The sequence below is a fragment of the Schistocerca americana genome, chromosome 8 (genome assembly GCF_021461395.2).
Source record: "Schistocerca americana isolate TAMUIC-IGC-003095 chromosome 8, iqSchAmer2.1, whole genome shotgun sequence".
NCBI classification, from domain to species: Eukaryota; Metazoa; Arthropoda; class Insecta; order Orthoptera; family Acrididae; genus Schistocerca; species Schistocerca americana.
The window spans coordinates 454,426,379-454,450,996 of record NC_060126.1 but is presented as its reverse complement, the minus strand read 5'-3'; the positions used below and the strand labels follow the sequence as shown (position 1 = coordinate 454,450,996).

Here is a 24,618-nt window from a genome sequence, read left to right as displayed (position 1 = left end):
CTTACATTAATGAATGTTTCAAATGTTTTCTTCAAGATTTGACGCTTATAAAAAGTCTGGGGACAATCAACAGTGTAGCAAGAACACAACAGCATTGAAAAACTCTTTGTTAAAAATTGGTACTTAGACTGTTTTCTACATCTACATCTACATCCATACACCGCAAGCCACCTGACGGTGTGTGGCGGAGGGTACCCTGAGTACCTCTATCGGTTCTCCCTTCTATTCCAGTATCGTGTTGTTCGTGGAAAGAAGGATTGTCGGTATGCTTCTGTGTGGGCTCTAATCTCTCTGATTTTATCCTCATGGTCTCTTCGCGAGATATACGTATGAGGGAGCAATATACTGCTTGACTCTTCGGTGAAGGTATGTTCTCGAAACTTTAACAAAAGCCCGTACCAAGCTACTGAGCGTCTCTCCTGCAGAGTCTTCCACTGGAGTTTATCTATCATCTCCGTAACGCTTTGGCGATTACTAAATGATCCTGTAACGAAGCGCGCTGCTTTCCGTTGGATCTTCTCTATCTCTTCTATCAACCCCATCTGGTACGGATCCCACACTGCTGAGCAGTATTCCAACAGTGGGCAAACAAGCGTACTGTAACCTACTTCCTTTGGTTTCGGATTGCATTTCCTTAGGACTCTTCCAATGAATCTCAGTCTGGCATCTGCTTTACCGACGATCAACTTTATATGATCATTACATTTTAAATCACTCCTAATGCGTACTCCCAGATAATTTATAAAGTTAACTGCTTCCAGTTGCTGACCTGTAATTTAGCTAAATGATAAGGGATCTATCTTTCTATGTATTCGCAGCACATTATACTTGTCTACATTGAGATTCAATTGCCTGCACCATGCGTTAATTCGCTGCAGATCCTCCTGCATTTCAGTACAATTTTCCATTGTTGCAACCTCTCCATACACCACAGCATCATCTGCAAAAAGCCTTCCGATGTCGTCCACAAGGTCATTTATGTATATTGTGAATAGCAACTCACTCTTACTTCGGGACACTTCTCTCCATTGAGAATGACATGCTGCGTTCTGTTATCTAGGAACTCTTCAATCCAATCACATAATTGGTCTGATAGTCCATATGGTCTTACTTTGTTCATTAAACAACTGTGGGGAACTGTATCGAACGCCTTGCGGAAGTCAAGAAACACGGCATCTACCTGTGAACCCGTGTCTATGGCCCTCTGAGTCTCGTTAACGAATAGCGCGAGCTGGGTTTCACACGACCGTCTTTTTCGAAACCCATGCTGATTCCTACGGAGTAGATTTCTAATCTCCAGAAAAGTCATTATACTCGAACATAATATGTGTTCCAAAATTCTACAACTGATCGACGTTAGAGATATAGGTCTACAGTTCTGCACATCTGTTCGACGTCCCTTCTTGAAAACGGGGATGACCTGTGCCCTTTTCCAATCCTTTGGAACGCTACGCTCTTCTAGAGACCTACCGTACACCGCTGCAAGAAGGGGGCAAGTTCCTTCGCGTACTCTGTGTAAAATCTAACTGGTATCCCATCAGGTCCAGCGGCCTATCCTCTTTTGAGCGATATTAATTGTTTCTCTATCCCTCTGTCGTCTATTTCGATATCTACCGTTTTGTTATCTGTCCGACAACCTTCAGTTACTTGCAGTAGGGCAAAGAAATGATGCCACTGTAACAACAGCTTGGAAAGCCGTACGAAGGGTAGCTCCTTCTATGTCATTATCTCGAAAGTTTTCCAGTCAGTGGATCTTCCCTGGATGATGGGGGTACTGTACTGTAGGAAGTATACAGGATTACTGTCAGCTACTTCTCTTTCAGCTGTTGGATATATGGAACGTGAATTCTGAGCTGATTCTCTAGCGTCTGCGCATTCTGCGGTGACCGATGAAGGGTGGCATTAGTACAGTGGGAGACGTGCCCGTCCAGCTCGAGTTGCAGAAGAACACGGCGCATGACCTCATCTGTCTACAGCGCAGCTCGCATTAACCACGCCCCGCTGCCCTGCAGCTGAAATTCGGCCATTAAAATTCAAGGAAAAATTATGCTTTAAACAACGAAACAGAGCTTCTGGCGAATTAATGATACGAGAGCCGTTGTCGCCGTCGCCGGTGGCGAATAAAAAAAAAAAAAAAGGTGGCTAGACGGTGGAAGGGTTGGACGGCAGAGGAAGAGTAGGAGGCGGTGTTGGCGGGAAATGTAAAGAAAGTAGTGTGCGAGATGCGAGGCGGTCCACAAAGACAAGAGACAAATTCAGCTAGAGCGCGGATGTGTTCCGTGCATTTCATTTTTATTTCACACCTGCTAGGAGTAAAAAGGCGAAGGGCCTTCTGAGAGCCATAGGGGGAAGGAGGAAAGGGGGCAGTGTATGGCGGGGAAGACAAGTATGAACGCACGGTGTGGGGGTGGATAGCTCACGGCCGGCCGGCCGGGTGCACAGTAATTATTTTCGCAGACGGCGACACAGGGGAGGTAGGCGCGCGCCCCTTACATCGCTGCTACCTGTGTCCGAGCAATTTGGTGCCCCGTCCGGGATAATCAGCGGCGGCAGCGGCAACAGGCACGACGTTCCGGAGTTCGCGGCGCATCCTCGGGACGGACGCCCTATTCATTCTAGACGGCCTGTCCCCGCGCCTTTCGCCACGTCGCAAACAAATGACCTGCGCCTCGCCGCCATATTTCCTGTTGAATTTTCGCTCTGCTTCGCACGCGGGAAAGAAGGGAAGGGGAGAAAAAAAAGTGTACGTATATTTATATATCTCCTCTTTCCTCTCTTCTTTCTTTTTTTTTTAGCTTACGAATCTTCCTGCGGCACCCTTTCCTCATTCTTTCGTCGAAAATTATTTCTCGAGAGTAAAACTAATAAATGAGGGTCAAAATAAAGGAAAGGAGGCGGGAGGGAAAAAAATTGTAAGCGTGCAGGGCTCGCATAAAGGTTCCGGCAATGAAGTACTGAAAAATACTTGGCAATTATAAATATGAATAAAAAAAAAAAAAGCGAGATGCGAGAGTAGTGGGCGTGGTGAGACGAGACATTGCGACGGAGCTGACGGGGGGGGGGGAGGGAGGATGAGGGGTTGAGGGTTGAGAAAAGGGGGAGAGGAAGTTAGGAAGGGAAATACGTCCCGCGGCCTTGAGGGACAAAACATTCTGATTGCCTTATATTTTATTCACGCGTTCAATTTATCGTTTTGATGCCTTTTTCCGCTCTCTTGGTCTCCGCGAAGGTTTGTTACGTATATAGGCTGCATTTTTCTTGGCCCCGTAATTAGTCGTGAAATATTTATTGTCGGAGAATTATCCGCGGGAGTCCGCTATTTATTTATTCCGACCGAGGTGGCGCTGGGAAATGGGGGGGGGGGGGGGGAGAGGGGTGGTCTAGCAGTGGGGAGGGGTGGAGTGGCGAAGGGTGGGGGGTAGTTCTGCGCTGCGGGGGTGGAGGTGTCGGGGTGGTGGAGGCGCCAGGGGATCGCATGTCGGCGCCCGCCTTAGCAGCGCGGCACAGCGCAGGTACCGCCGCCGCCGCCGCCGCCGCCGCCGCCGCCGCCGGCAAGATGACGGCGTGGCGTGCGGCAGAGCGCCGCCGTGCCGAGCGAGCCCCTCGTCTCTTTCTTTAATTGCGTGGAACGCGGACGTGAATCATAAGAATTTATAGTGATGATTACGATTGCGAATTTTTATGGGCCCTTTGTCCGTTGTGGGTGGGCGGGGCGGTAGGAGGGCCCGGCAAGCCGCCGTCGCGCCGGCGACGGGTGGGCATTACGGTGTTATTGCGTGACATTCAGCTCCGTGGGGGATTCGAACGCATTAACGCCCGCCGCGTAATCAAGTCGATGCGACGCGAGCGACGCCGGAAATTTCAAATGCCCCGGACGCTTCATAAGAGGGAGCGCGGGCCGGGAGATATAAGTACCGAGCTGTCTCCCTCTTTAAAGCTTTTTTTTTTTTTTAATTGTACAGCCTCGCCTTACTTACGTCTCACAAGAAAAGAAAAAGAGATACTGGAGTAGTCTCTCTCTGTCCTTTCCTCAACCCCACAGTAGAAGGCGAAAAGTGTCTCACGTGGGCCACATCCCGCATTTTCCCACTGAAGAGCCAGAATACTATGACCACCTCCTTAATAGTGTGTTGGTGCAAAAATCGTGCGAATGGCTCTGAGCACTATGGGACTTAACTTCTGAGGTCATCAGTCTCCTAGAACTTAGAATTACTTAAACCTAACTAACCTAAGGACATCACACACATCCATGCGCAAGTCAGGATTCGAACATGCGACCATAGCGGTCGCGCGCTTCCAGACTGTAGTGCCTAGAACCGCTCGGTCACCCCGGCCGGCAGTGTGTTGTTGCACCTCCGGAACGTAATACAGCTGCGATTCTGCATGGCATGGACTCGAAAAGTCCTTGGTAGATTTCCGGAAGTATAAGATATTTGGTGTCTACACATAGCTCACACCATTCCCTTTCATTACAGGCTGGGCGATTGTGGACGCGGAGCTGGCGTTCGATTGATTGATTTATGTAAGGGCACCAAACAGCGAGGTCATCGGTCTCATCGGGTCAGGGAAGGAAATCGTTCGTGCTCTTCCAGAGGAACCATCACGGCATTTCCCAGAAGCGATATAGGGAAATCACGGCAAAACTTAAATCAGGATTGCCGTCCACCAGAATGCGAGTCCGGTTGCCTAACCACTTAGCTCTTTATACGAATGAAGTAATGGCCGCTATCGACAGGGGATCTCAGGTTGATTCCGTATTTCTAGATTTCCGGAAAGCTTTTGACACCGTTCCTCAGAAGCGACTTCTAATCAACCTGCGGGCCTATGGGGTATCGTCTCAGTTCTGCGACTGGATTCGTGATTTCCTGTCAGGAAGGTCGCAGTTCGTAGTAATAGACGGCAAATCATCGAGTAAAACTGAAGTCATATCAGGTGTTCCCCAGGGAAGCGTCCTGGGACCTCTGCTATTCCTGATCTATATAAATGACCTGGGTGACAATCTGAGCAGTTCTCTTAGTTTGTTCGCAGATGATGCTGTAATTTAGCGTCTAGTAAGGTCATCCGAAGAAAAGTATCAGTTGCAAAGCGATTTAGAAAAGATTGCTGTATGGTGTGGCAGATGGCAGTTGTCGCTAAATAACGAAAAGTGTCAGGTGATCCACATGAGCTCCAAAAGAAATCCCTTGGAATTCGATTACTCGATAAATAGTAAAATTCTCAAGGCTGTCAATTCAACTAAGTACCTGGGTGTCAAAGTTACGAACAACTTCAGCTGTAAAGACCACATAGATAATATTGTGGGGAAGGCGAGCCAAAGGTTGCGTTTCATTAGCAGGACACTTAGAAGATGCAACAAGTCCACTAAAGAGACAGCTTACACTACACTCATTCGTCCTATGTTAGAATATTGCTGCGCGGTGTGGGATCCTTACCTGGTGGGATTGACAGAGGACATCGAAAGGGTGTAAAAAAGGGCAGCTCGTTTTGTATTATCACGTAATAGGGGAGAGAGCGTGGCAGATATGATACGCGAGTTGGGATGGAAGTCATTAAAGCAAAGACGTTTTTCGTCGCGGCGAGATATATTTACGAAATTTCAGTCACCAATTTTCTCTTCCGAATGCGAAAATAGTTTGTTGAGCCCAACCTACATAGGTAGGAATGATCATCAAAATAAAATAAGAGAAATCAGAGCTCGAACAGAAAGGTTTAGGTGTTCGTTTTTCTTGCGCGCTGTTCGGGAGTGGAATGGTAGGGAGATAGTAAGATTGTGGTTCGATGATCCCTCTGCCAAGCACTTAAATGTTAATTGCAGAGTGATCATGTGGATGTAGATATAGATGTAGATACCGCTCTGTGAGCTGGCTTTCAACAGCGTCCCAGATGTGTAGCATCGAGTTCATATCAAGGGTATTTGGCTGACAAGACATCAACGTGAGTTCACTGTCGTTTTCTTCAAACCACTGCATTGTAGCCTTATTACGTCGATTGTTATCCTGCTGGAAGATGCCATTGACTTGGGAAAAGACATCGATCACGAAGCGATGTAAGTGTTGGTAATTATATTCACACAATCCACAGCTGGCATAGTGGCTGCGGTTACCATTCAGGCCACCTGGAAACCCATGTGATTGTCCCTCATACCATAATAATTCGCCTACAGGCTTGTGTTCGTGGCACACTACATGTTTCCAGGAGCCATTAGCCTGGATGACGGTCTATCCGCAAGCGACCTTGAAGCTAGTATAACGAGGAACGTGCTTCGTCTGACCACACTATGCGACTTTGTTGCATGTTCAACAATGCGTGCCGAACGACGTGCTATGAAACACTTGTGCCGGCATCGGAACTGTACTGCGCCCGCAGATCCGCTGCAGATGGTCACTTGCCGAGCTTTATGAAGAGGGAAAGCCTCCGAACTCCACCTCCTGGTGGGACCTATGGGACCGAACTGCTGAGATCATCGGTCCCTAGGCTTACACACTACTTAATGTAACTTAAAATAATTTACGGTAGGGACAACACACACGCCCATGCCCGAGGGAGGACTCGAACCTCCGACGGAGTAAGCCGAGCGAACCGTGGCAAGGTGCTCAAGACCACGCAGCTACCCCGCGCGTCTCCACCTCCTGTGCTGAAGTGAGGTCTTCCGACACATCGCCGCCAACTCGTGGCTTAGTCGTGCTTCAGTTGCTTTCCACAGATCCTCACATCAGATCACGTGAACAGGCAACGAAATTCGCCCGTTTCCAAAACTCTCGTTTCCGGGAGCCAGGCCATAGTAATCTGTCCTTTGTCGAAGTCGCTTATGTCAGCCGATTTCACAATTTACGGCCCACACGACGCTAGAATTACTCCCCATTCATCTATGGGCCGTCTATACACGTTCCTTACAGCTTCATGTCCCCACAGCGACACCAGGCGGCGTTAAATCTTGCGGTCGGCAGTAGTCATGTGCTATCGTAAAAACTGTGAAATTCGGCACAAATCCTGAACCCAATATTGCCCTCAGCACTCTCCGAGTACTCTAAGCTCTCCCCGCAATGCCAGTATAGTTTTTCTTGTTCGACAGCCAGGGCGAGCTTGTCTTGAGAGATGGGGACCGCCGTCTACACCAGGGGTCGAAATACACAGAGCGCGACTGTCTGTTGCCGCACTCTCGGACACTGCCGGCAGGCTGACACGGCACATATTACTCGCGAAAGCTTTCAGAGAGTGAAACACTCTCACTTGTATACCTAGATTTATAATGCCGAACTCATCACTTTGGAGCGCTGTAGGCGATCCAGAAATGGTACCAAGCGACCTTGTGACAGTCCACCATTGACCAAGTCGTGGCAGTGAAGTAGTGTGTACGTGCCGATCGGTTGTGCGGAATCAAAGTAGTAAACGCGTCGAAATGGACACATGACATTATGGCAGAAAGAAAATATCGTAACTCTTTTTTTGAGTACCTTCCAGTTTGATCAAACATAATTTTTTTCATATTTTTAATCAGACATTTTTTATCATAGAAGTTACAGAGTCGTCTGTGGGTTTCTTATTTTCTTTCTTGTTAACAGATGTTGTGAGTTTTATGGCTTTATGCGTTTTGCATTATGGCTGTTTCTCCTTTTCCTTTCGCAGTTTGCCATTTCTTCGCGTTTCTTTATTATATTCATTATGAAACTGCATTTTTAAACTAGCGCTGTGTCACTATTCACATGCTGAAGGTGGAACTTCTCCGCACACAAATTTACTTGTAAGCGTATAAGGACACAAAAGTGAGCTTCCACCTCAAAAGGAACTATCGTGCTTTTTTGTGCGCACTGTTCATCGTGTCTACAAGGAATAGTGTACCACTCATGGTCGTGTAATTCGACGTAAGAACAGTGGTCGTAAAATGAGCTAATGGACAGGCACTGGAGACGAGTGTCACACCTGCTCAGTAACAATAGATTTCAAACCCTACAGGGATTGCTACTGTATTTGAGGCACATCACAATCAGTTTCCAAGGGAACATTTCGAAGGGAACTGCGTGCCGCTGACATTTGGGGTCGGGTACCTCGCAAAACACCAATGATCACTAAAGGTCATGTGGATGCGCGTGTTCAGTGGGAGGAACAGCACAGAAACAGGACAGCAGGTGACTAGAGACATGCAGTGTTGTCCAACGAGTCGCGAATTTTTTTATCACTTCTTAAACAAAGAGACGCGTCGAGTGTACCCACGGCCCAATGAGGCGTTCAGGTCGCACTGTGTAGAGTGTGTAGTTCAGGCTATAGGTGGTTAGGTGATGTTTTTGGGGTGACTGACGTGGTTGCAGTGAACATGAACTGTGTGTTTAGTTCAGCACTGTCCACGACGCAGTGTTGATGTTTCCCTTGCTTATTCATAATGAGAGAGCTTTGGACACTCTCATCTTCGAAGATGCCTTATATCGTGTTCAGAGATCTGTACGCATATATTCCTGGTTTGATGAATATCATTCACACTATCGTGCCTCAGCTGGGGAGCTTAATCAGTCAACCCAGGAATGTCATAGAAAGTGTCTGAGACTCTTTGGATCAGAGGATGAAATGTAGCAGTCGACATCCACAAGATCTGGTAGCTCTACTGAATATACAGTAACCATTGTAAGGTCCTTGCTGGAGGTGGCTGATAAAAATGTTAATTGAGACACATATTCTAATTACTTGCCTTTATTTCCATACTAAAAGTTAGACAAGTGACGGTTAAGGCAAAATGATATTCAAATACTCTCTTTGATGGTTAATTCTTCATATGTAATAATGAGAACCTACGGCAACTTCTAATTTAATAGCGGCTGCATTTGTGTACAGAAATATGTTGAATCTAACATCAGGGTCAGATGGAAAAATAAGGATAAATCGCACAAGTACTAAGTGATCATCGTAAAATTTGTTAGCATAGAGTAGAACTACTCAAGGTAATATGTAGAAGTATTGAAGGCAAAACGTATAATTTTTTAAGGTAATAACGTCACACCTGTTGTGGCACTTGGAAGCAAATTGTTCAATACTTCGCGAGACGAATCCACAAAGTGGGGCACTGAGATTTAAAATTATAAATTGACTTGAAATTTCCCACATGTCATAGAGTAGCGGCTCGGTCTCACCATAGTGTAGTGGTCGGTGGCCTAAGTGCTGTGACTTCAGTCAGGGGCAGCACCAGCAACCCTGTCCTGCGGCTAGGTGTTGGACGACCCAACAATTTTAAGAATCCCCCGAACACATCAGATCAGCTGGTAGCTGAAGCTGGCAAACATGGCAGAATGGCAGCGGTGGTCCAAGATGAGAGGCGAGACAACAGGATCTGAAGTTGACTAGTTAGCAATTCCTGTGCGGGAGCATCCAACAGGGAAACATCGCTTTGCTGTGCTTTTTGATACATGCTCAATTTGATTGGCTGGGCTCTGAAACTTTGAAGTCCGAACTGATCAAACTATCGTACTCCTCTGAAAAAAAGTCATTCATCACTATTCCTGCCCCTTTCCTCGGCCAATGAGGCAACATCCCTCTCGTTCTTCATGCATCTGTGGCACTCCAAAAAGTTTTGGATGAACCAATGCCTGCAGGCCTTATGTGATTATATAAGGTTTTTTTTTTTATAAGACCTATGCGTTCAGTGGCATCTCACAGTTTGCAAACGCCTAGCTAGGGGCTGTCTTTTCACCCGTCTTCTCTCAAAAGTAGACTTTCTACATTCATCTGACAATAGCTCCTTCCACTAAAAATTCCTCCTCACTCTACCTCATAAACACATTTGCACAAGTGGTCGCCACAAGGATGTCCTACTGTTGTTATATGCAAGGCGACACCAGAGGGTGACACAAAGATGAGTACTGGGCCCCGTCAAGCCTGGCTTCCGCTGGCCTTCTAAGAAGAACTCTGCAGGGTCTCTGGTTATTCCAGTGCTCAGCTCTACATCTGTGCCACCCAGTGTGCTTCGAAAATAATCCCTAACCGATATACAAGTCTATTTTAGGTTACTACGAAAACTGACAATCACTCGAACGTTAAACAGCAATTCATTTGTCAGATTTTTATTAATTAGTCAGGTTGAGGGTAGGTCTCTGCTATAAATTTAAGTGTTCCATGTCTTTTCAAAGAAACTGTCCCATAACATCATAAACGAGTGGCTTCAACTGGATGCGCCTTACCTGGAGAAACTTCTGGAATGTCTTCTTCGCTGAACATAAGCTACTGCCAGTGCTTGATGCAGTGTTGCAGTGTATTAGCGTGATGTCTTCTGGGAGTGACTAACTTTCTGCCCGGTGTGTGTACCAAATTCTAGCTATTCACTGAAACTCTACGCTGAAGTTGTTGTGTCTCACAAGAGTGGAAAGAGCCAAAAAATATTCGCTGCTTGGTTTAACAAGTGAAGCTACCAGAAGAGGTGGAGGAAATGAAATGAAAATTCATGGGTTGAGAGGGTATGTAACGTCATTTCACTGTTTGTAGTATCAAGTCAAATTTACAGAAATCTTGGAAGTGTGACTTATAGTCTGGATTCCTGCACTGATACGCTTGGGAAAGGTCTCATAAAGCTCCTGCAGCTTTTCCTGAGGTAAGCTGGCCCACGGCTACTGTAACTTTTCCTTGATACACTGGATACTACAATGGAACGAAGTTGATGCCCAATCTGGTTCCACACATGATTTATCGGAATCCTCCTGGCCAGGGGAGTACCACAACAACACGCAGCTAGTTCATGGCAAATTTAAATAGACGCAAAACCTCCAAGATTGGCGATCTTTTACAGAAGCTCGAAATTTAGGGCGGACGTCAATGCGAGATGCTTATATCACTTTCCACAGCAAACTTTGTCTCGAAACCTGGCAGAAAATTCAAAGAGATTCTGATCGAATGTGAAGTATGCTAGCGGCAAGATACAATCAATGCCTTCTCTGCACGAAAGCATTGGAGCTACACTACTGGCCATTAGAACTGATACGCCACGAAGATGAAGTGCTACAGAAGCGGAATTTAACCAACAGGAAGAAGATGCTGTGATATGCAAATGACTAGCTTTTCAGAGCATTTACACAAGGTTGGCGCCGGTGGCGACACCTACAACGTGCTGACATGAGGAAAGTTTCCAATTCATTTCTCATTCACAAACAACAGCTGACCGGCGTTGCCTGGTGAAACGTTGTTGTGGTGCCTCATGTAAGGAGGAGAAATGCGTACCATCACGTTTCCGACTTTGATAAAGGTCGGATTGTAGCCTATCGCGATTGCGGTTTACGGTATCGCGATATTGCTACTCGCGTTGGTCGAGATCCAATGACTGTTAGCAGAATCTGAAATCGGTGGGTTCAGGAGGATAATACGGATCGCCGTGCTGGATCCCAACGGCCTCGTATCACTCGCAGTCGAGATGACAGGCATCTTATCCGCATGGCTGTAACGGATTGTGCAGCCACGTCTCGATCGCTGAGTCAACAGATGCGGACGTTTGCAAGACAACAACCGTCTGCACGAATGGTTCAACGGCGTTTGCAGCATGGACTATCAGCTCGGAGGCTATGGCTAAGGTTACCCTTCTCGCTGCATCACAAACAGGAGCGCCTACGATGGTGTACTCAACGTCGAACCTGGGTGCACGAATGGCAAAACGTCATTTTTAGGGATGAATCCAGGTTCTGTTTACAGCATCAAGATGGTCGCATCCGTGTTTGGCGACATCGCGGTGAACGTACATTGGAAGCGTGTATTCGTCATCGCCATACAAGCGTATCATCCGGCGTGATGGTATGGGGTGCCATTGGTCACACATCTCTGTCACCTCTTGTTCGCATTGACGGGAACTTGAACAGTGGACGTGACATTTAGGATGTGTTACGACCCGTGGCTCTACCCTTCATTCGATCCCTGCGTAACAATACATTTCTGCAGGGTAATATCACGACCGCAAGTTGCAGGTCCAGTACGGACCTTTCTGGATACAGAAAATGTTCGACTGCTGCCCTGGCCAGCACATTCTCCACATCTCTCACCAATTGAAAACGTCTGGTCAATGGTGGCTGAGCAACTGGCTCGTCACAATACGCCAGTCTAATCTTGATGAACTGTGGTATCGTGTTGAAGCTGTATGGGCAGCGGTGCCTATACACGCCATCCAAGCTCCGTTTGACACAATGCTCAGGCGTATCAAGGCCGTTATTGTGGCCAGACGTGGTTGTTCTGGGTGTTGATTTCTCAGGATCTATGCACCCAAATTGCGTGAAAATGCAATCACATCACAGTTCTAGTATAAGATATTTGTCTAATGAATATTTCTTCTTCGTGTAAAATTTTTAATGCCCAGTAAGGTACTATCGGAGACTGTGCTGCCAAAACAGAGTTACTAAACACAGCCTTCCGGAATGGCTTCACAAAAGAAGACGAAGTAGGTATTTCAGAATTCGAATCAAGAACAGCTGCCAACATGATTAACATAGAAGTAGATAAGCTCGGAGTAGTGAAGCAACTTAAATCACTTAATAAAAGCAAGTCTTCTGGTCCGGACTGTATACCAGTTACTTTCCTTTCAGAATATGCTGATGCAATAGATCCATACTTATCATATACAACCGTTCACTCGACGAAAGATTCGTACCCAAATACTGAAAGGTTGCACAGGTCACACCAATATTCAAGAAAGTTAGTAGGTGTAATCCACTAAATCAGAGGCCCATATCATTAACGTTGATATGCAGCAGGCTTTAGGATCATATATTGTGTTCGAGTATTATGAATTACCTCGAAGAAAACGGCCTATTGGCACACAGTCAACACGGATTTAGAAAACATCGTTCTTGTGAAACACACCTTGCTCTTTACTCGCACGAAGTGTTGAGTGTTATTGACAAGGGATTTCAAATCGATTCCGTATTTCTGGATTCCCGGAAGGCCTTTGACACTGTACCACAGTTCGTAGTAACAGACGGAAAGTCATCGAGTAAAACAAAAGTGATTTCTGGCGTTACAGGCCCTTTGCTGTTCCTTATCTACATAAACCATTTGGGAAACAATCTGAGCAGCCGTATTAGGTTGTTTGCAGATGATGCTGTCGCTTATCGAATAGCAAAGTCATCAGAAAATCAAAACAAATCGCAAAACGACTTTGAAAAGATATCTGTATCGTGCGAAGAAATGTAATTTACCTTAAATAACGAAAAGTGCTAAAACGAATCCGTTAAACGTCGGTCAAATCAGTCAAATCTAAAGGCCGTAAATTCAACTACGTTCCTAGGAATTACAATTACGAACAAATGAAATTGGAAGGAGCGCATAGAAAATGTTGTGGGGAAGGCTAACCAAAAGACTGCGTTTTTTTGGCAGGACACTAGATCTATTAAGGAGACTGCCTACACTGAGCTTGTCCGTCCTATTTTAGAATACTGCTGTGCGGTTTGGGATTCTTACGAGATAGGAGTGACGGAGTACATCGAAAAAGTTCAAAGAAGGGCAGCACGTTTTTTTATTACCTCGAAATAGGGGAGAGAGTATCACTGAAACGATACAGGATTTGGGATGGACATGATTAAAAGCCGTTTATCATCGCGGAGGATTCTTCGCACGAAATTACGATCACCAACTTCCTCCTCCGAATGCGAAAAACTTTTGTTGACACGGACCTACGTAGGGAGAAACGATCACCATGATAAAATAAGGGAATTCAGAGCTCGTACGGAACGATACAGGCGTTCGTTGATTTCGAGCGCTATACGAGATTGGAATAATAGAGAATTGTGAAGGTGGTTCGATGAACCCTCTTCCAGGCACTTGAATATGATTTGCAGAGTATCCATGTAGATGTAGATAAAGATATGTGACATGTGTAGAAGAGCACTGTCCTGTTGAAAAATGGCACCACTATACTGCCACGTAACAGGTAAACATGAGGTCGCAGGACCTCCGTAACCTATTGCTATGCTGTCGGAATACGTACTATCTCAACCACCCATGGGTCCCCACGCCTCGACGCCAGCTTTAAGACTGCTGTGCCTCTCCAGAACACTGGAAGAATGGGACTTCTCCCCACGTCGTCATCCTACTCGCTGACAACGATCATTCGGTGTAGTACAAAATTGCGTTTTGTTACTGAACAACACGCGACGCCTTTCATTAGCATTACATGCTTCCCCCTCACAGCAATGCCCTAAGCGAAGACGTTTGTGTTGTGGTGTTAACTGCAGCCTACGTACGGGGTGGTAATTCCCTAATTCGGGTTTGCTAGCCTCCGACCAAAGCTGCAGGACGCCAAAGAACGTAGCAGAGAGTCCTCGTATGTTGTTGGACGGCAGGTGAAGAAGTGAAGGGGCAGAATACGGCAATCCTATTTCTTTTCTTCTTTTAAAATCTGTTTATAGTTTTATGGTGTCACCAACACAACCAGGCACACAACCATAAAAAACTAACATTTATGAATTACATCCAGTCATACCAAACTTAACTCAATGATCTAAACAAATTAACATTTTTACTGTATTATAACGTAAAAAGTTCTCGTTTCCAATGTTGACCCTCCTTGTAATAGTATACGTGGTCGACCACAATCTCAACGAAAAGTGTGCCTATTCTCACGTTCCCTTGCAACCCAGCATCAGGCTACTATCATATACGAAAGCTCCACAAATCTGGATATTGCACGATTCCACCAGATGGCCAAATGGAAATCCACGATGAGGCCCCTTTTCAAACTGTCAAATACTGATAACGCTGTCTCACACGAGCACGCAGCATCTTCATGTCCTTCACAGTGATAATTCAACAGATGACGCTGTTTATGGCCCTTGTGAAGTTGACAGGACTAGTAACTACTAAACACGAACAACACTACCTTACTCAAGTGACGATTCTACACGCCACGGATAATTACTATTCTGGTCATGTACTTACCTACGGACAGTGAGTAAATGTATGATGTAACATTGACATCTGGACATATCTTCTGGGTGCTTCACTGTTTTTGTCAGGCGGGGTAGATCTGTCAGCCTTCTTTCCGTTATATATGGGATACTCGCTGAAATTATCACCAGCAGGTGAATACATGACATTAGAAAATATTCATTAATGCGGGTAGCTGAGATCGTGATACATACAAAATCTAGAGGAAACCTTTATTTAGCAGTGGATTCAAATATATGATGATTATGACATACTGAAAGGGAAATTTAAACATTTATTGAATAAAAACGTAAAATGCTCCAACTAACAGTAAACATTCTAATGAAGTACTATTTGACGACCTCATTTTACACGAGCGTTCTCTTCACTCTCGGTAGCAAACTGGAATCAAATGTCAGAGCAGCCTATTTATGAAGCGTCATACATTCTAATGAACTCTCCAGCTGCCGGTTTATGTTAATTTTGATTAACATGAGAGTAACTGAATGTTGAGATGGAGCCCATGTCACACAAAGGTCGCGTATTAAGATCAACAGCAGTGGGCGAAACCAGCGTGTGGAAGCGTACATTACCGTAAATTCGCCTCATATCGTCCATACGCGTCGCTGACTCTAACCTGGTCTTCCAGTTACAGTGAAGCTGCAGCGCGGTGACAGACAGTAGTTTGACAGACACATGTCGGATAATCAGAAGAGAGGCCAATAAGCCCCTTTACCTAACGAAGATGTAAATATTATTTGAACTATTCATAACTTTATCGGTGTTAATGATTTATTAACCTGAACACGTACTTGCCTGTGCTGTTATTGGCTTATCCTATTTTGCCTTTAATTTAGCGACATGTACAGTTCGTGGACGGAGGACATAAAAAGCCTCTTAATGACAGCAAATCAGACTAGCAAATACTCTAAGTACATTTAATGTCTGTCCTGTGCAAGACTCTTCGTCAGTGAATAACTATTGGAACGTACATTCATTTGATCCGCTTACTATATTCAGGCCTTAGTTTCTACAGTTTTTACCTTCCCCTCTTCCTTTCATTACGAAACTGATGATCTCTTTATGCCTCAGAAAGTGTCGTACCAGTCAATCCTCTCTGTTTTTCTGAAGACTGATTCAGCATCTCCACATTACTTATTCGATCTACCGATGTAATTTTCAACATTCTTCTTTTGAACTGCGTATCATCAACGTTTCACATCCGTGTAAGGATACAAGCCATAAAATCAGGAAAGACATCCTAACACTAAAATTTATACTTGATGTTAACAAATTTGTGTGCCGAATTTAAGTTAAAGGAAATTACTGCTATATTATTGTACTGCTAACTTATATTCACCATACGTGAATAGGATTTCTGCCTTTCCTTCGTTGATGAACTTCGTATAATACAAACATTAAAATGAGCCTTAATCGCTGGTGTGCATTTTCCTTGTGATCCCATCTGCTTTCTGTCAACTCCAGCAAGTGGTCTAGATACGTTACGCAGATGGTACATTGCGATAGGTTTTTGAACAGGTCTTGGAATGAGCAAGTCGATTACCGAATAAGTAAGTAAACTGAAAATTTTATTTTTTTTAACTGAAACGCCTAGAACCGCTCGGCCGCTGCGGTCGGCTAGCTCGACATTTCAAAAGCTTCTATTCTCTTTTTGTCTAAAACTGTTTCTCGTCAACGTTTCACTTCGATACACGGTTACATTTCGTAAAAATACTTTCAGACAGACTTTCTAATACGTAAATGTGTGTTCAGCGTCAGCAAACTTTCCTGCTTCAGAAACACTTTTCATGCCATTGTCAGTCTACACATTATATCCTCCTCCACTGCTTAAGTGTCTCGCTTCTTGCTTCCTAATCTAATTCGCACAGCATCAATTGATTTATTTGGACTGCATTCCATTAGCCTCGTTTTGCTTTTGTTTATATTCATCTTATATCCTCATCGGTAAAGAATATATAAAACAATGAAAATTTTGTGAATGATTTTGCGATACTCCAACAACTTGCGAGTTACAACATTGCATACAGGGTGAAAAGTATTTAAACCGACAAATTCTGGGAGATTGTAGGGGACATCAAAACAAATATTTTTCCCTAATGTCATTTTTTCCTATGAGGATTATTTAAGCCGGTGGAGGCCGTATTACGCTCTTCAATTGTTAGAGGTCGTATTACGATCTTCAGTTGTTAGGGGGCGTATTACACTCTTCAGTTGTAGGCAACTGCTGTCCACCAGTGCACTGTCTCTGTTTACTAATGGAGCGATACGCTTGGAGTGAGTACACTGATGTAGTTGTTGCGTATTTCGTAGCGCACCACAACGGACGAGGTGCACAGCGGGTTTATCAACAACAATATCCTAATCGCCGTAGCCCGCATCATACGACCTTTGCTGCTGTGTACCAATGTCTGCGTGAGACCGGATCATTTAGCAGATTACCTGGACAGGGACGCCGTTGCACGGTAAGAACGCTACAATTTGAGGAAGCTGTCTTGCAGTATGTGGAGCGGGATCCTTCAATCAGCACTCGTGCAATTGCACGTAAAATGGGGACGAATCAGACGAGTGTAAGAACAGTCTTTCGAGAGCAATTGTTACGTCCATTTCACTTACAGCGTGTCCACAACCTGGAACCAGTTGATTATCCATCCAGAGCACAGTTTTCGCAGTGGTACCTGGAACAGTGTGAAATGCATCTTACATTTCCATCCTCTGTGTTGTTTACCGATGAAGCAACGTTCGGGCGTGATGCAGTCTTCAACATGCACAATGCGCATGTTTGGAGTGAGGAAAACCCGCATGTCACAGTTACTGGCGCTCATCAAGTACGGTTCTTCGTTAATGTGTGGGTCGGTGTTGTTGGGGACTGTTTAATTGGGCTGTATCTGCTACCTAGGGCATTAAATGGCAAGCACTATTACAATTTTCTCGCTAGAGCATTGCCAGAATTGCTTGAAGACGTCCCGCTCCCTACAAGACAACGCGTGTGGTTCCAACATGACGGGGCGCCGGCACATTTCAGTCGTCGTGTGCGTCGATTCCTGGACCGACGGTTCCAAGACACGTGGATTGGCAGAGGTGGTCCGGTACCATGGCTTGCTCGATCCCCACTTTTTTGTGTGGGGAACAATTCAGGACACTCCTTATGTTTTTGCCTGTGTCAGACAGAACATGATCCGACAGTGTAACATTTGTTTACGTGTCAGTGGAGACATTTTTAAAATCTACTTTAATTGAAATTGGGTTGTGTTAATTTGTTATCTCTTGGTCATAAAAAAATGGAAAAGTGTTTGTTGGTTTAATTAATTTGCCACCAGAGAAATCTTCCTCTACCGGTTGAAATACTCCTCATAGGAAAAAATGACATTAGGGATAAATATTTGTTTTGATGTCCCCTACAATCTCCCAGAGTTTGTCGGTTTAAATACTTTTCACCCTGTATAAATCGCAAGTAAATACAAGATGATTAAAAAGTTTCAGGAAGCTTCAGTGTGGAGAATATAATGCAAGAAATTTCTAAATTTACGTTGAGTGTGATGTTATACGTAACATTAATCTGTCGAAGATGATCAACATCATGCAATTAGTCTAACGAAGTATCTTTTGGATAAAGGAGGTCACCAATTTGCTCATAAAAGCATACGTTTCTTTTCCTGAAGTTTAGTACTCTCTCTGGAAAAAGCTCATATGGTGATTAGAACACACAAAACCGATTATGAAACTATGTGTGTGGAACAGTTGTAGAGAACCGAAGGGAAGAAGATAAGAAGGCATGGTGAACGCCATCAAACTAGGCGAAAGAGCAGGAGCGGTGACTAAAAACAAAAATGAGAAAAGAAAAGGAGTTTCCGCATTCAGAGCAGTGAGAACAGAGGGCGGTACGCAACTGGTGCACTTAGCGTCACGCGGGCTGGCTATTACGGGATGCGCTGAGAAAGTCATCAGCGGGGCCTTCCCCTCCCACACCACCCACGCGGCGGCGCAAGGAGAGGCGAGCCGAGCCGAGCGGAGGCGAGCTGAGGCACAAGGGCGCCGCCGAAATGTCACTGGCTGGCCGGTGCCCGGGCGGCCGGCGCAAAAAACGGCAGCAATCACATCATTACCGATGTGTAATGGCCGGCGCGCTCTTCTGAGGAGCCGACAACTCGCGCGCTCCAGAAAAAAGGAAAACGCCGCCCGACATGAAAGGAGCCGCTTTTATCGGCAAAATCCATTTGCTCTGGAGTGTGAGCGGCGGGGTGTTTGGGGCGGGAGGGGGAGGCCGCCCGTAATAGTGGTCGGATGGCTCCAGCAGCCGCCAGATGGCCGCCGCCGCTGCTCTCACTTTCTTCTGCACTCACTACTGTGCGAACTGCCGGTGCCGCGGACCGGCAGGGCAGCTGCAGAGGACGGCCCTGGGACCGAGGAGGCCCGGCAGCTGCCTAAGGAGTGAGATGAGCATTCCTTCCAGGTCGCTGTCGCCGTATAATACGTCAGTATAGGTCCCTCTGAAGACACTTTCCAATATTATCCTCATCTCCTCTAGCTCCTACAATTTCCTGTTCATCTCCCCGTAGTATCACACTGGACTACTAACATCTTCTAATTTTTCCTTGGCGGTGGCCACACACAAGTAGTGAACAGAATGAGATTTTCACTCTGCAGCGGAGTGTGCGCTGATATGAAACTTTATGGCAGATTAAAACTGTGTGCCGGACCGAGACTCGAACTCGGGACCTTTGCCGTTCACGGGCAAGTGCTCTACCAACTCAGCTACCCAAGCACGACTCACGCCCCGTCCTCACAGCTTTGGCTAAAAGTGGCTCTGAGCCCTATGGGACTTAACATCTGTGGTCATCAGTCCCCTAGAACTTAGAACTACTTAAACCGAACTAACCTAAGGACATCACACAAATCCATGCCCGAGGCAGGATTCGAACCTGCGACAGCAGCGGTCACGCGGTTCCAGACTGAAGCGCCTAGAACCGCACGGCCACACCGGCCGGCTCCTCACAGCTTTACTTCTGCCAGTAAATCGTCTCCTACCTTCCAAACTTTACGGAAGCTCTCCTGCGAACCCTGCAGAACTAGCACTCCTGAAAGAAAGGATATTGCGAAGACATGGCTTAGCCACAGCCTGGGGGATGTTTCCAGAATGAGATTTTCACTCTGCAGCGGAGTGTGCGCTGATATGAAACTTCCTGGCAGATTAAAACTGTGTGTCGGACCGAAACTCGAACTCAGGAACTTTGCCTTTCAAGTAAAGAACAGTTCGGTCAAAGAAAGTTAACTTGTAAGGAAAGTGGTTATGGCTCTCCTCTCGTTACATTCCACCTGTGGACCACATTTAAACAGCTAAGTTATATTTCTCCAGTAATCCAACTTCTCAGCTTTTTGTTTCCCCTCCTCTGCTTCCAACTTCCCCCCCCCCCCCCCCTCCCCCTCTTTCTTGTAATTTTATCTTAAGATCCTTCAAATTTTTTAATTTTTCTTTTATATTTTGTCCCATTCTCAACGTTTTGCTTAAATCTGCTAGTTTCTTCAAGCTCTACTTGCACTTTCCAAAACCAGTTTCACATATGTTTAAATTTTTTCAAAGTGTGGTAATATTTTTCTTTTTATGCAGCTGAAACTTATTCTTTTGATACACTCATTAAACACCAGAGTTCTTTCCCAAATTTGAGCTGCAATTTTTTGTATTTTTTGTGCACTTCTGCTTCATATCTTAATTTGAACTTTTCTACTCTTCTTCTATTTCGTAATATCTTCTTCACACTCTCCCTTTCCTTCTTTTGTAATTCATTCATTTTCTTTTACTGATTCTTAAATGGCAGCTTCTAACGTAGTCTGATAATGCTGCATTTTTGCTTTTCTGTAGGGTGATTATTGAGTTTCAAAAAATGATTCAGATGGCTCTGAGCACTATGGGACTTAACATCTGAGGTCATCAGTCCCCTAGAACTTAGAACTACTCAAACTTAACTAAACTAAGGACATCACACACATCCATGCCCGAGGCAGGATTGGAACCTGCGACCGTAGCGGTCGTGCGGTTCCAGACTGAATCGCCTAGAACCGCTCGGCCACAACGGCCGGCGATTTTTGAGTTTAGACAACTTTCATTGACTGAAGTTCATCATTAGCAGTTTTGCTGTAACATCTTCTTTGTCCCCTGGCACTGCCTGGATAATTTCCTCTATATACTTAAATTTGTCAATTTTTGGAATATTTGCATATTTTGTGTATAATGTTGATAGTACGACGCTCATATTTGTCATTACCTCTGTTCTTCGAAGTATATTTATAGTCCTGCATTTTCCGCTATTTGTTTAAGTACTTATATCAATTTCTATGAGATCACCACTCTGTCCGCCAGAAGTGCTGAACCATCTCACAATTCTACATAATACTCAACTTTGAGGTTATCCTTTATCCTGATAATTTTATTCCGATTTTGATGTCAAATTCCGCCCGTTTCTTCCTCCATTATGTGACACTTTTTCAGTTACAAATCTAAGGTTGTTCATAATTTCATAATATTCTTGCTTCAAGTAAATTTCACCACACTGGCGATAGTAGTTAACTGATACGAGTATTCTTTTAGCAGATACAAACTTAGGTAGAACCCGCCAGTTCTAGTGGGACAGTGCAAACTAAGGTTGCAGTTAAGGGTAGCTTTACCGTTTATTATTAATTAATGTTTTAATTTTATTTTCTTACTGTAGATCATTACCTTTTATTAATATAGATGCCTACTACCCTTTATATTATTTCTTTACATCCCAATCACACCCCTTTAGGTTTATGTGGGTAGTTCTTATCTACACTTAATTAGAAAGCAGTATTATCGCCATCTCTAACAAAACTAATCCTTAGTAATGAACTTTTCCTCATATTGTTACTACTACCTTAACCTCATTTACAGTTTCAATTAGGTATATGAGTAAGGTAAAGTAAAGACCATATTTATGGATTCTTCCGTCACATCTATGTACAACTATTTTATATTTAAATTTGAAAGGCAAATAAACTGTATTTTACTCAACTAATATTCGTTTATACGGAGTAAACAAATATTAATTGAACAAAAACGCAGTTTAGTTGTTTTTTAATACTAAAAAAATTTAAGGTGACATGTAGCAACGTACCGTCTCATAGTGTGCTTTTGTAAGTCATTCGCTCGATTTTATCTTCCTGGGAACAAGTACTGGACACATATATTACTTGAGAAACACAGAGATCTATGTCATCTGTCCAGTAATTCAAAGTGTTTATTCCATTGCAGATGCACTTAAAGTTCTCTAGTATTTTCTTTCCATTTATTTTTGCAAAAAATATTGCTCCTCCAACTACATCATCCTTTCCTTAGTATCGATCTCCCAATAGATTAGTTTCCACAGGCAGTATGATCGTATCCTTCCACCTTACTATTGCTGTCCCCCTCTCTCCTCTTTCCTGTAAACGCTTAAAACAAATTGCATCATATTTACACCAGAAAATATATTCTCTATTCTGTGATTTTTGTAGTGAAAATCGTCCATTCAGTTGAATTCCCTCTCCACCACCCATAGTGCATCAACTAAATCCTTCACGTCACATAAACACAGTATGGCACTAAATCAGTAAATATTCTATTCAAAAGTCTCCCGTGTTAGCTCCACGTAACCCCCATTTTCCACACGCCCGCCGAACGTCATCATGCACCCACTTTTCTCTCCGACATTGCATCCCTCTCTACAAGTTTTTCTATGTTTCCCACCTCCTACAGACACCACTCCACAATAACCTACATCCACGCCACTATTTACACTCTCATTCTCTACATCTGTTTCAAACCAATTAAATCAACTGGAAGCTAGATGTCAGTAATTAGAGGTGGTTGCCTGCACATGTAGCAGCAGACAGACAACCATCATCATCATCATCATCCCAGCCATCGTCATCATTTCTCCATCAATAGCAACAAGAATAGCAATTGTTTACATCGTTGTCATACCAACAACGGTTTCCATTATCACCATTATTACACTCAAGTCAAACACCATGTGCATGGCGATACGGAGTAAATGTCGGAGCAGTACAGGATAACAAGGAACACAATGAAATCGCATTCTACTCATAATACATTAGAAGCTCGGATCTTCGTGTTCTTCTTGACGTTTCGATGTAAAATGATACTGTCTCACTCTCCGTCCATATATTTATTGGTTTTAAAATGAATTTACATGAGACCGTAGAAGAGCTTTGGAGGAAGAGGAAGGCCATGTTACGCATTTAGGATGTGGGTAGTACTACGGCCCAAATGAACACGAATATGGGTACCACAACTCTCATAGAAACATTCATTTGAAGTTTCCATTGAATTGCTAAATGAAACTAAAGGTCGCTGTAACACCCCGATTTATTGCTAGATCCATTAATGTGAGTTAGCCACTGAATAATTAATACACATCATTACAAAAGGGTACAAGGTTCAAAAACATGTACGAAAGACCTTGGCACAGATATGTGAATTAGAGACGGAATGATACGAAAATTGTGTCTACGTAGATTCTCAATGATTGCTGAATAAATTGATAGCCTTAAGAAATGACACAGAAAAGTATGTGCAAGTACCAGTTCTCTCGCCTAAGCGGATACTGAGTGTAGATAGTAAGTAGTAGAATGAATTGATGCAGAAAGCAAAACTCCGACGTAAAACGAGTAACTTCACAATCATCTTGAAACGATGTGGGCAAATGGCAGTCCATGCTTACCAATCATGTGAACGCGGTCGGCCACTGCATTGTCCGTGGTGAGAAGTAACGACTGAACTTTGGTACTGTCGGGACACTCTTAACACTGTGGATCTCGGAGTCCCATGCGTCTAGCTCCGCCTACCATTTCGCGTTCAAAATCTGTTAATTACCGTCGTCCGGCCATAATCACCGTGGAGAACTTTTCACATGAATGAGTATAAATGACAGCTCCGTCAGCGCAATGTCCTTTTGAATCTTGTGTACGCGATGTTACCGCCACCTGCATTTGTGCATATCGCTGTCCCATGACTTTTGTCACCGTAGCGTATTTTGGGCACCCTCATCTGAATAATGATTTATTAATAAGGTTAAGGAGCAGTTTCGAATAAAATTGACGTGAAACATTACGAATTCCATAAACTGTGTGTACTGTCATCCTTTGAAATCTAAAATGTTCTAAATGTGCAACATTTAAAAAGTCAAAGAAAAATTTTCATCTTGGCCTCACCGTCAAGGAAAAAGGAAACCATCCATTTATGAAGGACGCGTGTGACAGCTGTTTTCTTTTTTTTTTTTTTTTTAATCGCAGTATCAGCATGGCTTCGAGAAACAAAGACAATTTCTGTTTTTTTAGTAATTTTGAGCTATAATGCGTTTAAAGATGTTGTAATGTGCTAGTATAACATACGCTGTCGCACAAATAATGGTTTATTTCATCATAACAATACAGCACTTTTTCTTACATAGCACTCGGTCTACATTCGGCAACGACCTATACTTTCACATTCACAAGATACATCGCAAGAGGAAGAATAGAGTGAATAAGGGCAAATGTGGTGACGGAGTTGATGTAGTGCCAAAGATGAAGCGCCCCGGAACACCAAAGTCTGTTCCATCACCTACAGCAAGATATTTGCGGTGCAGTGCACTCATCTGAGATGATGAGCAAAACCCGTAAAGTCGTTTCAGACGTAGGTTGCCGGATCTGCCACTGGATACGTTT

General features: G+C 44.2%; 1 protein-coding gene across 1 annotated transcript in view; it reads left to right on the top strand.

Annotated features, from left to right (window-relative positions):
• Nucleotides 1–3,475: 3,475 nt before the first annotated feature.
• LOC124545917 overlaps nt 3,476–24,618 on the top strand; it is a 123,025-nt gene continuing 101,882 nt past the window's right edge. Inside the window, exon 1 of the mRNA XM_047124878.1 lies at nt 3,476–3,569. Within this exon, the coding sequence (XP_046980834.1) occupies nt 3,476–3,569 (94 nt within the window). The remainder of the gene's footprint in view (nt 3,570–24,618) is intronic.